This window comes from Lepidochelys kempii, chromosome 8 (assembly GCF_965140265.1).
Source record: "Lepidochelys kempii isolate rLepKem1 chromosome 8, rLepKem1.hap2, whole genome shotgun sequence".
Taxonomy (NCBI): Eukaryota; Metazoa; Chordata; order Testudines; family Cheloniidae; genus Lepidochelys; species Lepidochelys kempii.
Window position 1 is genome coordinate 89596741 of NC_133263.1, and position 16721 is coordinate 89613461.

Here is a 16721-nt window from a genome sequence, read left to right on the forward strand (position 1 = left end):
AGGCACAGAGAGATTAAAGGATTTGCCCAACATCACACAGGAAGTCTGTGGTAGAGAAAGGAACTGGACTCAGAAGATCTGAGTCCAAGTCTATTAGCCACAAGACCATCCTTCTTCTATCATTGTTAGTGGAGACTCCCCTACCTCAAGGTGTTATGCAGAGCTGAAGCAGAAGCAGGTGGCCTTCCAGTATGGTTCCTTACATGAGTACTAGCTGTCTGAAAATATTACATGAAAAGGGAATGCAGAAACTTAAAAGTGCATAAGGGATGTATGCCACTCAATCCAGCAGTAGCCTATAGAGATCAGCATGCTCTTGAAGTGTAATCTAACATTCACTTTTAAATCACTGATTTATTAAATTTAGTTTAAACATATTAAAAAGAGACACTAAAGCTCTAGGTGATGAACATATTTTACCCTTCAAAAGCATGTTTGGAACAGTGGTAACTTCTTTTGTGTATGTAAGAGCGCTACAGAGTGGTTAACTCTATAAGATGCATCAAAAATTCTAGATTTTATATTAGGTATGGTATTAAAATGACAAAGAAGAATAAATTTCTTGAGGAGAGACAATATGATAAGAGGCAAAAGCACAAGCAGGCAGAAGATCAAGCATTCAACCTTAAAAAATTATGGGTTGCATATTGATTGAGGAAGCCTTTGACCTAGTTAAAATAAAATAAGCAGTTTAATAAATATGAGGAAAGGACAGAAAGGATAGGAAACACCCTGTGTTAACCATTCAAGCCCTGAACATATACCTGACTGATATTTTTAGACCACATTTTGATAGAACTGTATGGAATTAAGAACAAATGGGCATATAGTATTTTATCCACTTGTACTGACTAATGCTATCACTGTGTTTCAGATCACAAATACTACTGTAAGACAACTCACTCATAGGATCTTTATTGGTGTTTTAGGATATCATCATAAATGGGAAGCTTCAGATATATTTTACTTACAGAACATATGAAAGATTAATCTTAACTTCTCCATTCAAGTACGACTTCTTATTTGACAATTTCAGGATACAAACAAACAGTTCCAGGTCTCCTTTAGTCCAACATTGAATGTTCCAGCTTAAATCTAAATTTAAAAAGGTAAACATTTTCTGAACCACATTGAAACCAAAGACATTTAAAGAAATAAAACAAAATTTACCAGTAAGTCTTATGCACCAGCACATATGCTGCACTGAAAGGAACAGGAAATTTCAAAGAAATAAAATCTGGTACTCTCTCATCTGCATTTGGGCTGCAACCAGGCAAACATTTAAGAATGTATGTTATATTGCTCACGTGACCAGCCCTTTGGAGTTTGGGGCTATTCATGTGAGTAAGTACATCACCACTGTTTGCAAGATTGGGGCATTAGTCCCAGATTTTTAAAAGATATTTTTGTGTTGCTGCATTCAGCATTGCAATACCCAACTGATTTAGGAGCCTAAATCTCTTTTTCTAAAGGGTTTTTAGGCACTTAGCAGGCAAAATCCCATTGACTGTTGGTTCCCAAGTGCCTGAATCCCTTTGGAAAAATATTTAGGCTCCTAACTCCAACACCTAATGCAGCAACATCTAAATACCTTTACAAATCTGGGTTTTAGTGATCTGGTAGTCTCTTACTATAGAGAATGTACAGAGCTGGACATAAAATCAATGTAAATTATAATCACACAAATTTGTTTAAATAATAAACTTTCTTACTTGTAACTAGGGACAATTTTTAGTGGAGGGGGTAGGAGGCGAATGGGGTGTGTCAAATTTCTGATATTCTTTAATCTTTTTGCGACAGTTCATGACCACAACCTCTATGCAGCATTAGAAAACAATACAATTATTTGGATTACTTCTTGAATAGACCACCTGACATATGAGGCAGTGCTAGAAATACAGGGTAAAATCCTGACCATACTTAAGACAATGGGACTTTTGGCATTGCCTTCAACAGGACCAGGATTTCACACAAAGATCCTTTTCTCCACCATGTACATTGTGTGCCAGGGGCAGGAGGAATAACCAACTACATTTCAAATTACAGGATGCAAGATAAAGTCACTGTGGATGATAACATGGACATGGAGGTGGGGACAAGATTTGCTCTCTCAAGCTAAAAATCCATTAAAAATGTCTACATCCTTATTTACAATTTCCAACATTCCTCTGACCTAATTCTACCATGATGCTCACAAGGAGTTAGCTGACTAATAAGTGGTAAAGGTAAGGGGGAGGGCGCAACCGAGGATAGTTACCTATATAGCTAACAAAATGGATTTATATTATCAAGATGTGGTGATTCACCACTTCTACCTCCTTATTTGCATGTTGTACCCCTTTCCCTTACCTTTAGTCTGCCTTTCTACATGGCAAGCTCTCCAGGACAGGAATTTTGCCTTCATTTATGTTTGTACAGTACCCCGCATAATCCAGGCACAAATGGAAACAAATACTAGTATTAGGAAAATATTTGAAAAACAACGAAAACGTGATGTCCATTACTGAGTCACTTTAAACAATTACACTACAAACCTACCTGTTTGCTGAGGAGCTAAGCTACTTATTTCTGAGGAAGTAAATTTCTTTGTTTCCATGCCTGCTGTGTACAAAGAACAATTTGTATGTGTTTCACTCCAAAGGCAACAGAGGAAACTCTCTTCAGCCACCAGTACCAGAGAGTTGGTTTCAGCAGTTCCATGCTCTCCGTGCAACCCAGGACTGCTCGCTACAACACCAGCAGTCAAAGGAATGACAGAAGTCTCATTCGGTGACGGGCAAGGCAACATAAAGCTTGATGCTGGAATCTGATGTACCATACAGTGAGCAACTGCCATTTGAATAAAATCTGGAAATACAAAGAAATAATGAAGGCAATGAGTTATGCTACTTGGAACAATGAAAACAGAGCAGCTGCCGTTCTAAAGAAACAAGTGTGATTAAAAATATTGGACAAGAATCTCCAAGTGCCAATCTCTTCTGAATTGGTACAGACTATTTTATTCAGTTAGGCTTCCAGAACTCATCCATATGCCTCATACTTGACTGAAGTCACCCTGCTCTTTTTTCCAAAATAACTGCATTTTTTAAAAAAACCCGAGATAGTCCAATACAAGAACTCGAGGGGGAAAAGTGCTCTCCTGGCTTCAATTGGTGTAAGTTAATTAGAATCAAACATATTAAACAGGGATTGAAGTCAAAGGAGCTGCACCAATTTAGCAGAGAATTTGGCCCCAGATCTGGGCATACAGAAACTCTTGGGTCTTAAAATCCAAACCCTGGTCCGCATTTTGCGACTATATTCTATATTTTTACAACCTGGATACACCCAACTTTGGGATATTCACAAGCTTGATGTTAAACAATAATATATGAAGATATAATACCCATTAGTGAGGAGGACAAAATATATGAGTACAGAAATTGCATAAAAAATGTTATTTGTAACTGTGATAAAGAAAGTGGTGGGGGGCTCCCTTTTATGGACACCCAGCCAGCCAGTTAGCTATAAAGTCCCTCTTGGTGGCAGCTTGCTTTACCTGTAAAGGGTTAAAAAAGTCCCCAGGTAAAGAAAAGGGAGTGGGCACCTGAACAAAAGAGCCAATGGGAAGGTTAGAACTTTTTAAAATGGGAAAAAAGCTTTCCCTTTGTCTCTCTGGGCTGCAGGGACAAAGCAGCAATGCTGTAAACAGTTTTAAGCCAGGTATGATCATAAATCATCAGTTCATACCTAGAACTACTTATCTGAAACTCCAAATGTGCAAGTAGATCAGAATGTTTAGCTAGACGCAATCAGGTTTATTTCTGTTTATTTTTAACAGAAAATCCTCTGTGCTAACCCCAGATGCTTTTGTTTGCTTGTAACCTTTAAGCTGAACCTCCAAGAAAGCTATTTTGGGTGCTTAATTTTTGTAATTGTTTCTTTTAAGATCTAGCAAAAAGCCTAAGTTCCAGATGTATTTTTTTCCTTTTTGTTTTTAATAAAATTACCTTTTTTAAGAACAGGATTGGATTTTTGGTGTCCTAAGAGGTTTGTGCCTGTTTGATTAGCTGGTAGCCACAGATAATTTCCTTTGTTTTCTTTCTCAGCTCTTCCCTGGAGGGTGGGTGAAAGGGCTTGAGGAATTCCCAAGTGCTCCTTCCTGGGTTCAAAGAGGGTTTTTTTGCATTTGGGTGGTGGCAGCATTTACCAAGCCAAGGTTAGAGAGAAACTGTAACGTTGGGAGTGTATTACAAGCCTGGAACGGCTAGTATTAATTTTTAAAATCCTTGTGGGGCCCCCACTTCCTGCACTCAAGGTGCCAGAGTGAGGATTCAGCCTTGACAGTAACATTTTCTAAAGACATGCAAAACCAATCCTATTGTTTACAGCAACAATATAAAAAGCTCTATTCATAATATGTGAAATCTTGGTCCCGCTGAAGTCATTGGGAGTTTTGCCATTGAGTTCAATGGGGCCAAGTCATTTAACATATCTTTTCTTCGTCTTTTCTTCCCTCCCCACCCAATCAGAGGCATCTGATAGGTTTTGTTCATTGTTACAGAGCACATTGCAGTAGTTTTTAAATGCTTCTACAATACTTTTGTTTGTGTTGTTACACCAGAAAGATACTATTTACAATTGTTAAATCCCCAATTAAGAGGGTTGCCAGGCATCTGGTTTTCGACCAGAACACCCGGTCAAAAAGGGACCCTAGTGGCTCCGATCAGCACTGCTGACCAGGCCACTAAAAGTCCGGTCAGCAGCTCAGCGGGGCTAAAGCAGGCTCCCTGCCTGCCCTGGCTCTGAGCGGCTCCTGGAAGTGGTGGCATGTCCAGCTCCTAGACACATGGGTAGCCACAGGGACTCCGTGTGCTGCCTCCACCCCGAGCATCAGCTCTGCAGCTCCCATTGGGAGCCAATGGGAGCTGTGGGGGCAGTGCCTGTGGGCACGGGCAGTGCACAGAGCCCCCTGGCCCCTCTGCCTAGGAGCTGGACATGCCAGCCGCTTACAGAAGCCACCTGAAGTAAGCGCTGCCCGGCTGGAGCCTGCACCCCAAGCCCCCTCTCGCACTCCAACCCCCTGCCCCAGGTCGGAATCCTCTCCTGCACTCCAACTTCCTCCCAGAGCCCACACCCCAACCCACTGCCCCTAGGGTGACCAGATAGCGAGTGTGGAAAATCGGGACAGGAGGTCGGGGGTAATAAGCACCTATATAAGAAAAAGCCCCAAATATCGGGACTATCCTTATGAAATCGGGACAGCTGGTCACCCTAACTGCCCCAGCCCTCAGCCCCCTCCTGCACCCAACCTCCCACCCCCTCCTGCACTCCGAACCCCTTGGTCCCAGCCCTAATCCCCACTCCTGCACCCAAACTCCCTTCCCGAGTCTGCACCCCAGACCACCCCCCTGCACCCCAACCCCCTTCTGAATCCCAAACCCCCTCATCCCCAGCCCCACCCCAGAGCCCACACCCCCAGCCAGAGCCTGCATCCCCTCCCGTACCCCAACTCCATGCCCCAGCCCTGAGCCCCGTCCTGCACTCTTCAGCCCCAGCTCTGAGCCCCCTCCGACACCCTAACTCACTCCCAGAGCCTGCACCCCAAACCGTTGGCCCAGTTCTCAGCCCCCTCCCACACCCAACCTCCCTTCCGGAGCCTGCACCTCACACAACCTCCCACACTCCAAACCCCTTGGCCCCAACCCTGATCCCCTTCCTGAACCCAAACTCCCTCCCTGAGCCCGCACCCCGGATCCCCTCCTGAACCGCAACCCCCTGTCCCAGCCCGGAGCTCCTCCTGCATCTCACACCCCTTATCCCCAGCCGGAGCCCTCACCCCTTCTCACACCCCAACCCCCTGTCCCAGACCAGAGGCCCCTCCCGCACCCTGAACCCCTCATTTCTGGCCCCACCCAGAGCCCGCATCCTCAGCCAGAGCCCTCACCCCAACTCTCCGCTCCAGCCCAGTGAAAGTGAGTGAGGGTGGGGTCCTGCACTTAGGACGGAAGAATCCAATGCACCGCTACAGACTAGGGACCGAACGGCTAGGCAGCAGTTCTGCAGAAAAGGACCTAGGGGTTACAGTGGACGAGAAGCTGGATATGAGTCAACAGTGTGCCCTTGTTGCCAAGAAGGTCAAAGGCATTTTGGGATGTATAAGTAGGGGCATTGCCAGCAGATCAAGGGACGTGATTGCTCCCCTCTATTCGACACTGGTGAGACCTCATCTGGAGTACTGTGTCCAGTTTTGGGCCCCACACTACAAGAAGGATGTGGAAAAATTGGAAAGAGTCCAGCGGAGGGCAACGAAAATGATTAGGAGACTGGAACACATGAGTTTTGAGGAGAGGCTGAGGGAACTGGGGATGTTTAGTCTACGGAAGAGAAGAATGAGGGGGGATTTGATAGCTGCCTTCAACTACTTGAAAGGGGGTTCCAAAGAGGATGGATCTAGACTGTTCTAAGTGGTACCAGATGACAGAACAAGGAGTAATGGTCTCAAGTTGCAGTGGGGGAGATTTAGGTTGGATATTAGGAAAAACTTTTTCACTAGGAGGGTGGTGAAACACTGGAATGCGTTACCTAGAGAGGTGGTGGAATCTCCTTCCTTAGGAGTTTTTAAGGTCAGGCTTGACAAAGCTCTGGCTGGGATGATTTAATTGGAGATCGGTCCTGCTTTGAGCAGGGGGTTGGACTAGATGACCTCCTGAGGTCCCTTCCAACCCTGATATTCTATGATTCTATGAAAAGAGAGCGACAGAGGGGGCAGGGTGGAGTGAGCAGGGGGCAGGGCCTTAGAGAAGAGGTGGGGCAGGGGTGGGGCCTCAGGGAAGGGGCAGGGCAGGGGTGTTCAGTTTTGTGTGATTAGAAAGTTGGCAACCCTACTAATTAATTAATGTGTTTTACACTAATACATGGCCAGTTAGGTAGATAAGCCCAAAAGAAGAATTTTCTACAAAATGAGATCTAGTAAAAGGTGGTATTTTCTATCAAACTTAGATGCCTTGAAAATAAAACCCTATACAATGTAAGAGCACACTTGTTACACTACATGGCTACTGTTCATAAATCAGAGCTTGAAGTGGGCTAATAATACTTCTGATAATGATAAATAGGCCTCTTTGAATTAAAATAGTTTTACTTATTGAAATGCATGTAATTGATTTGTATGTGTCCTTGGTTTTAGTGTAATGCCTAGAAAAACATATGAATATTTTAAACAGTTTATTACACACAAATTCATTCTTACTGAATGTTTTGCAAATGGATCCCACAGTAACAAGAGAGAGAATTTGTGTCTTTTGCTTCACAGGCACAATCTGCTTGCTAAAATATTTACATAAATTGAATAGTAAACCAATGCAAAGTGAAAAATAGGTTTCTAAGATGATTAAAAGTAAACTCATGTTATTACCTCAGTGTCTGAGACATTCAATTTCTTTGGATATACACATTTTCTCATCAGCAAAACCCTCAATGGTATTTTCTCTTGTTTAACAAGGCAGGGTCTGTGCCTTGTTAAACATCAGCTTCATTAGGTTTCCTGGCTCCATGTAGAAGACTCAGTTGACTGAACAGAATATTAGTGCCTAATCCATGATGTGAAAACAAAATGAGGGACATGACTCCTAGGGGACAGGACATATAGCTAATATGCTACCCATTTTACAGCTGGCACTGAAAGGGGATTTCAGTTTGTTTTATACATGCATAGCTTAATTTTGAAGGCCAAATCACAGGGCAGGATCTCACATGACAAACTAACCAAATCTCATAAGATCAGTGTGCCTGCCATTATTACAATATTTTTTTCATGAAATGTAAATGAAATGAATAAGCTACAATAAAATTGTAATAATATTATTTAGCATGAGATTATATATTTTATATCCCTTAATAAACACATAATATTTTGTTATAAATCAGTAGGCTGCATTAAAAGTATTCACTTGCCACTGATATAGGAATTTATTTACAGAACAGGTACAGCACAAGTAGCAACAGTGAAAGCTGTTGCTCACACAAACCTACATAACAGTGACTAAAGACAAATGGCTCTGTCTCCCAATGCAAGTCCCCTGAGCACTCCAGTTGCTCTGTTAAAAGATACTTCTGTAAATGCAGAGAATTTTTAGGTTATATTAATTAAGTCTTAAGTCAAGTAGTGACCCATTTGATATTGAATGAATAAAGACATGAAGAAATTCTAAGAAAACCCCCAATTGCTGCAAAGATCTGAAAGATACAATTTTTGAAACTTAGTGCACTGGATTAAAATATCTGCTTTACCTTTCATCAACATCTTTGGAAATTTAGAGGAACTTTTGCCAAATAAATAAAAATTACAGATAAAACAAAAATCAAGAGAAGTCTGTTCTACAGCATATACCAACATTAATGTGTCTGACAAAATTTATGCACGTCTGATTTAATCTACTCTGTTTATTTCTTCTATTTTAGAAAGGAAAACTGAAGTACTCATATTTGAACTATTATATTTACCATGAATTGAGCACTCATTACAACAATTTTGTATATGAAGCAGGGGGACTGGTTTAGCGCAAAAACATACCTAATAAAATAAACACTTTGTGTAAAAAGTGAATATAAGTTTTGTTACGACTTCAGTGTAGTCAGGATTTTACCCTCAGTTGTTGGTATTGTCCATAAAATTCTAACCTGTATGAATGCTAGTTAAGCTAGCTGTTCTAGCTTGTCTTGACTAACTACATTAACTTACTGTATTACAGTTGCAGGTTTTTTATCATCAGAAAGTTATTGTCCAGTCTGTAAGGTACTGTGCATCCAACATTTTCATGAGAAATGAGGGCATTCAGCATCTTGCAGGATCAAGCTTTTACTTTGTCAAATCAAAGGCTACAGAATTTTTATTTTTATTTTAAACAGTTTCAATATCGTCTCAGGCAACTTACCCAAGTGCAGAAACACAGTCAAAAGTTTATGCGAATACATCTTGTTCTGAACAGTGGATCTAAAAAACAACCAAAATTTAATAAATTAAGAACGGACAGAAGAGATTGTTTCCATTTCAGAGGTACATGTCTATTATTCTACATGGATCTTGGCATCTTCTAAATGAGTATTCTTTGAAACTTCTGAACTTATGAAAATATATTGCCTGAAAACACCAGGAGTCTATGTAATTCTTAAATTAAAAAATATTGTGCACTTTATTTAAATCAATGTTTGCTCCTTTACAGGAAGGAAGACAGATCAGATAGCATCATAATAGAAAAGTAACACTGCTTAGAGTACTGATTAAATTTCAAACAGCCGATCTCTAACCATTACAATTAGGAAGCGCTCTTCAGTCCTCGTGCATTTTCTGACTCACGTGGGGCTTATTTCCTGTTCTTCCTCTTCAAGGTATTGTGAATCCACAGTTAAAATGACTATGAGATAATAATTTCCAAAATACAGCAAACATTTGAGCACCATGATTTCTGCAATCCATTTTCATCCACAAAAGAAGTAATCTGAACAGTGGAACTTAGCTAAATACTACAATTAAAACATAATGGATTAGTACCTATATAAGATGTAGTTTGGGATTTTTACCATGCAGTCTCATAAATTCTACTCAAACCGAATTACAGAACACATTTATAATTATGATCGAGGTATCTACATTTGCATAGATATGGATTGTTCAACAGGTGTCTTGGGTTTTCAGTTTAAGACTCACACAACTTGACTGCATAGGCGCTGGAGCACCCACGGGGAAAAATTAGTGGATGATCTGCACCCATCGGCAGCCAAGCTCCCCATAACCCCCGCCCCACCTCCTCCTCCCCCCCGAGTGTGCCGCGTCCCCGCTCCTCTGCCTACCTCCCAGCGCTTCCCACCCAGCCACCGCCAAACAGCTGTTTGGCAGCATTAGCACGCTCCAGGAGGGAGAGGGAGGTTTTAAAAAACTTGAATGTTTAACTAAATTCAAAATTCAAAAATTCATATACTTGTTTTGTTAAAATATTATTGCTGTTGAAGAAAAAAATCCAGAATACTTAATGTTGTTGTTTTAGTTAAATAAAACAATTTAGATGTCTGTCTGGTGATGTTCTCCTCCTAATACAACATGGCAAGAAAATCCTGCAAATATTAATGATTAACCTGTTGAATTGGAGATATTTATGAAGTCACTGGGAGGTGAACTATCAGTTTCAATTACCTTTGGTAAGTGAAATAACAAAACAATCATTTATTTTCTGATATAGCTGTAAAACTAAATATGAAAAGTTTAAAAAAAACACACTTTAAAAATGTATAGCGTGTACCTTCTAAAAATGAAAACTACATCTATCTCTGAGTTGTGAAGAGTATGTATTAAGGTTATAACAAACAACAGGAATGCACTTTTATGTAGAAATCCATGATTAAATCGAGTCTTCCTGACTAGTGATTTAAATCAAATCCACTGTGGAACAAAGAACTTTATTATAATAAAGAAAACAGTATTATTGCTAATGCTAGCTTCTGTCTTCTTTGGTCTCACTGTGGAGCTTCTCGGTAAAACTATCTGCAGCCCCCACTACTGCTTGGCTTCCTGTTACAGACTTAAGAGACAACAAACACACACACATCCTGTATAATCAACAAGTGCTCAGTTCAAAATCCTAAATTATAAATACAAATGAGTCACTGGCTTTGTCAGCCATCCAGATCTGATCATCTACTGACCTTGAGAAAAGTTTCCTTCAATTGATTCACCGATATCAAATTCCCAAAAGAAGTAGACTCCAGTCCAGTAGGTTCAGAACACTTCAACAGGATAATCTCCCTTCATTAAGGTTGTGGTACCAGTATTCTTCCTACTAGGGCCAGGGTACATTTTGGGCTGTATCCCAATGATCAAAGAAGAGAGCCCAAGATCTCTTAGATTTAGTGTTTCACTGCCTCTACTTAGGATAAAGATTTTCCCTTCTGGTTGGTAGTGCTGTTCTGATCTGTCAAACCATAAACAGCTGAGCTGGGCTTACTCTGGGGACTGATGTGGGATTTCCCCTATAGTTCTGCAGAGTTAAGGTAGGGTCATATTAACATAGAATACTTATCTATCAGTACTTTTCCCTCCACTAGTCCATCCTCTAATAGGTGGACATGAAATCTTGAAGTAATATACCAGCTACAGCTCTTCCTCCAAACATGTCCAGAATTACCATAGAGTCTATGGTAATTCTGGACATGTTTGGAGGAAGAGCTGTAGCTGGTATATTACTAACAGATAGAAATGGGGGGGGGGTTATATTTTACATGATATAATAACTACTACTAACATATACAATTATATATTTCTTTGGAAACTGGATCACAAAAGGGAAAGGGGGGGTTCCTCTTTCACCATGCACCAGGAATTTGTGGTTAGTAGGCCAGCTGTTTCTCAGCGTGAGAAAACAGCTCCTGAAGCACAGAAAACATACTGTGTTTGTTATATCAGGAAATCAGACTTATATTGCACTGAAGTACATAATTATTGTTACTGTCCATTTTTATAGGTATCATCACAATTGTGCTATAAAAGTATCTCATCTTGACTCTGGCACATCTTGATCTCCTGGTAGGAAATTCCACAGCCAAGAGAACAGGTCCTGACCCAAGTCCCTAGAGTTTCCTCTTGAGGACTGTCAGTCACAGAGTTCCCATCAATAGCTGCCACAGAGAAGAGGCTGACACACACAGATATCTGGGCCCTATCCCATTAAAGGGCTTAAAAATCAGTGCCACTACTCTGGTTTGCATTAGATTCTTATGGTGCTACTTCGAAGTAGAGCATGGAGCATCAGTGAAATATGTGCTCTCATTTGTCCCTCTTAGTACATAGACCACAGGTTGATGTATTAGATGCAGCTTCCATGTTGCTTTCACAGTACAACCTAAGGAGAACACTAAGCAGGTTCACAGTGATCCCTACAACTAGATCCATAACCAAGAAAAAAAGTCATACTTGTCTGGTTAGAGGAAGATGACAAAGGAATCTCTGGTCACTGTTTCCATTCTGGGTAACCAGACAGTGATTAATCAAACAGGACTTTGAGACCAGGCACTAATATCACCACCGCTAAGATGTCCTAGATAGAAAATGAAGTCACAGCTCCTGTCAGTTCCTTAAAGTGCTTGCTTTTTCCTACTACCATCACATCCATCTAACTTGGATTTAGTTTGGGCAGCTGCTTTTTATCCTAGTTCCAACAACATTCAGAAACCAGGAAACAGTACTGTGCACATTTGTAAAGCAAACACAGAGCTAGGGGTCATCTGCAGATTCACTGAACCTCTCCAGAGCTCTGATATAAGAGCTGGGCAAAAAAGGATGACAGAACTGAGCCCTGTGGGATTCCACAGAGGGGCACGCTTAGGGTAAGATAGCAGCTGCTGCTCCTGTTGTGTTAGATTGGGCCCCGAGTTTAGTGACTCCCCCCACCCCCCAGTGTGAACAATTACTTTTTTTTTAAAAAATGAAGACAACTAAAAAGAGTTAAGGGGGAAAATGCAAATATTCTAACAACAGTTACAGAAAATAGGGAGCAAAATATAAGCACTCTGAAATAAGCAGGTTTGTTACTTCCTTACTTGGAAATGAAGAGTAATTTTTAATGCCACACACTTGAAGCTGGATCTTTTATTGTCTCTTACATAATTCTAACTACAATTAGTTGGTGGGAAGGAGCAGGGGGAAGTCAAACCACTATGGCAATGACAGATCTACAAGTCATGATCTCCAAGAGACAAAGCTGCACCAGATACTGCAGGAACACTACTGACTATTATCACAAAGGTGGTATAAGCATTTCTATTCTAGCCACCTGTTTTTCAGTCACTTTTCAAGCTGAAATTTTCCAGCCTTGGCCTCTGTCCAAATAAATTAGTTGGTACTCAGGCTTTATAAAGTGCAATGTTCTGTGGCTTGCCAGAGTAGAAAAATGGGCAGAATAATCAACTTTTCTAAGATCAGATTCTGGGCTTAGAAAATGTTTACAAACCTAACATCACCCAGGGGCTACCATCCAAGCACCATCTATCAAGATGCAGTAACAGCACTTAAGGTAAGTGTATGCACACATATGCAGTGCAGGAAGAGATAATACAAGAAGGCTGGCTATCTTTCTGCGCTGGTTGTGATGGCAATGGAAGGAGACAAGTCTCCTGTAGCCTGTCCCTGTAGCTTAACATCCTGGGCAGGTGTCGAGCTATTCTACCCCAATGCACAAATAGTGGTGTGTTTTTTAATTGCAATAGCATCTAGCACTATAGGGTCAGGGCTCCACCATCCTACACACTGTGAAAACAAATCATAAGTGAAAGCCCCTGCCTTGATTAGAGACAAGTATGACAAACAAGAGAATGGAAAGGGGGAGGCTGATGAAACTTAAGACAGGCAATTACAAAGGTGGCCTTTATTGCACAATGCACTGGGATGACTAGAAGGGGAAAGGATTCCAGACCCAGACCCAGACCCAGTTTTATAGCAGAAATGCAGTTGGAAACAGCTGGTGGTTTATACCCTCCTGCCTACAGGGCCTTTGGTAATTTGCAGATGAAGTGAGTTGAAAACTTTTAACTTTTCTTCTAGATTCTCTCTCTCCCGTCCCCCAGCTCCCTTGGTAACGCAAACATGTACTTTCTTTATACATTAAACATGCAATTTAAAAATAAGGGGTGTGATATCAAAAAGGTCCAGCCAGTCAGAATATTAAGTGACAAATAGTGTTGAGTCACTTAAGCTGTTATTGTTAATTTGACCGACTGGTTAGGAGTTTAAGGCCTATTTTGCAACTTTTACCCATCCAAAGACAAAGGGTGACATCCTGGCCCTGCTGAAGTCAACGGTAAAACTTCCATTGACTTCAACGGGGCCAGGGATTCACCCAAACATGTGAGTTAGAGCTTCAGGATCCGGGCCTTATTTTGCTAGTGGTTTATTTAAACTGGCTAAAGATTGACCAAGCTGGGCTCAGAAGACCCAAGAATCTCAGAGGATGGATCCCACAGAAACGTAATTACCTGAAGATCATGTTTCAATTTTCTCAGTTTTCTTTCATTTGCTTACAAAAAAAAAAAATCTAACAGCTGCTAATTAATGGGAAATGGGAACATAATATTGTGAGCACACACACAGCCCCTGCCTTCAAAAATAAAAAACTATCACAGCTGTTTTTAAATATTAAATAGACTTAAAAACAAAAAAAAACAACCCACACAGAACATCCTAGAAATAATGCTTATGCATATAGGCAGCAGGCTTGATTTTCAAAGGCACCGAGTATGTGCAGCTCCCGTTGACTTCAGCAAGACCTGCGGGTCCTCAGGCAGCACCTCTGAAAATCAGACCACTGGATTTTTATTAGATTTGTTCATTTTTGTATAGAACGTTCTAAGTAAATGAAATACTTTGGAAACTAGAGGTGAAACTGATTTTTAGTGAAAGTTTTTCTTATGTATTATGCCAAAATTTTAATCATAAAGACCAAGGTCCTTCATTTCTCCATACACTAGGTACTATATAGTCAGCAACAGAGCAAGTATCCCCACATCACCTCACCAAAGTGCCTCAGTTCTGAACCTCAAGAAACTACTGAATGAACATGAAGGCTAGGTAGCCCTTTAATTAGCCTCTCTTCCAAGACTGCCAACAAGAGCTCCGACTAGTCTTAAACATGGTAATGGGTTCTCTGAGGCCACCTATTTATTAGGAACTAGACTGAGATCACCGGCTCATTTCCTAAACATCTAAAGTGCTGTCACATAACTCTCATTTAACATTCCACTCCTTGGAATCCAGGCCAAAATTTGATAAAAGAATTTTTGCACTTCCTACTCTGCCTTAAATATATTCTCTATAATCTATAGTTTACATAGGCTCACGATGCAAATTCACTGAAGTGACCGAGGTTTCCCAAATATTGGCTATTTTAAAGTACTACTAGAAAAAATTGTAACTGTTGTTCTTTGTAGGCACAAAATGTTTCCTTCGGCACTCAATTCTGCACTATTGAATGCGTTCACTTTAGTCCCTCTATGCAGAGCTGCTGTAAATATTTGACATTTGAAGCTTTCCTGTATAGCTGCACGTGGTAGTTAAGGGTTTTTCAGTGTTTTCATTATAAATGCTATTTATAACTTGTTTGCCAGTAATTAGTGGATTAAATTTCATGGTAAGTACTGTTTTGTCATTATGGACCCTAATGGCTCCTATAGTGTCAGTGATTCACAGATTAATGAACGGTCTACTGCATGTTCATTGAGACTTGTTTTCTGGTGACGTGGACATTAAACATGAACCGGGTGGGGGAAAAGAGTCTGTGGCCTTATGCCACAGATGCTAACTGTCTTCGTGGAAGACTGACGTACTATCTAATGCAGAAACAGGTTTAAAAAAAAAATCCACAGTGATAAGTTGTAGTTCTCACTGGAATACTTACAGATATTTTTAATTGTATATCTCTAAACTACATATGGGTCCTTTCCTACTTTTCCCATCAATACTAAGGGAGAAAGAGGTCCATGGATCAGGTAATTGATTTGACAGGTCACTTTTAGGTTACAACTTCTTTAAGAAATGTCTTCAGTGCCTGATTAACATAAGCAAACAGCACTGAATGTGTATATCTTAAAAGAGCTGCACTACCTCCATTCCTCTTCCCTATAACCCAAACTAAGGGCATGTCTACGCTTACCTCCGGACCGATCGATCCAGCAGGGGTCGATTTATCGTGTCTAGTGAAGACACGATAAATCGACCGCCGAGCACTCTCCCGTCGACTCCGGTACTCCACCGAAACGAGAAGCATAGACGGAATCAATGGGGGAACTTCAGCAGTCAACCTACCGTAGTGAAGACACCACGGTAAGTAGATCTAAGTACGTCAACTTCAGCTACATTATTCACGTAGCTGAAGTTGCGTAACTTAGATTGATCCCCTCCCCTAGTGTAGACCAGGCCTAGCAGTCAGTTACCTCTAAAAAGCAGGTGAGGAACAGCACAGCTCTATAATAAAGAACAAACATTTTCTAATTTGGGTGCCTACAATTAAGAGTCTAAATATGAATTTAGGCACGATAGTAAAGGTGGCCTGATTGTTCTAAGACGCTGAGCAAGCATAACTCCCATTGACTTTCTGGGAGATGTGGATATTCACTACTGAAAAATCAAGTCACCTTGATGGAGATGCCTAAATTAATCATTTAGATGTACAACTTTAGGCATTTTTGACAAATGTAAAAAACCAGGGCACATTTATACTAACTCCCAGCAGCGTAACTTCGGACCAAGCTACAGTATTTCTAAAGAAATATTCTTGTATTTTTGTTTATAAATAATCACAGTCTATTTTTTATATAAGAAAGGTCTTTGTGTACAGATTCTGACCCTTTTTTTTTGTAATGTGCAAGCCCCACATGATGCAGTCCAGAGTTAGCCAAAAAAACCCAAAAAAACATCATGGAACAGGCCATCCAAGTGCCCTGAGAGAAATACAGAAAAAGAACCCCTCCACTAATCACAGTCCCCTACTTGTCACCTACCACCCCACACTGGAACCCATACAGGGTCTGATCGAACAATTGCAATCCATATTTGATGGGGGCCTTATCCTGAATTTTTTCCAAACCTCCTCTTCTGGCCTGCAAACAACCCCCCAAGCTCATCATCAGAAGCATGCTCCCCACAGACCAGGGCACATGAACTCATAGGGACACCAGACCTTGCCAGAACAACAGATGCA

General features: G+C 40.9%; 1 protein-coding gene across 1 annotated transcript in view; it reads right to left on the minus strand.

Annotated features, from left to right (window-relative positions):
- Positions 1–8965, minus strand: part of LEPR (leptin receptor) — a 61801-nt gene extending 52836 nt beyond the window's left edge. The window contains exons 1-3 of the mRNA XM_073358245.1: positions 8916–8965; positions 2539–2847; positions 972–1095 (exon numbers count right to left, since the gene is read on the minus strand). Coding sequence (XP_073214346.1) covers positions 972–1095; positions 2539–2847; positions 8916–8955 — 473 coding nt within the window. The 5' untranslated portion in view covers positions 8956–8965. The remainder of the gene's footprint in view (positions 1–971; positions 1096–2538; positions 2848–8915) is intronic.
- Positions 8966–16721: the final 7756 nt, after the last annotated feature.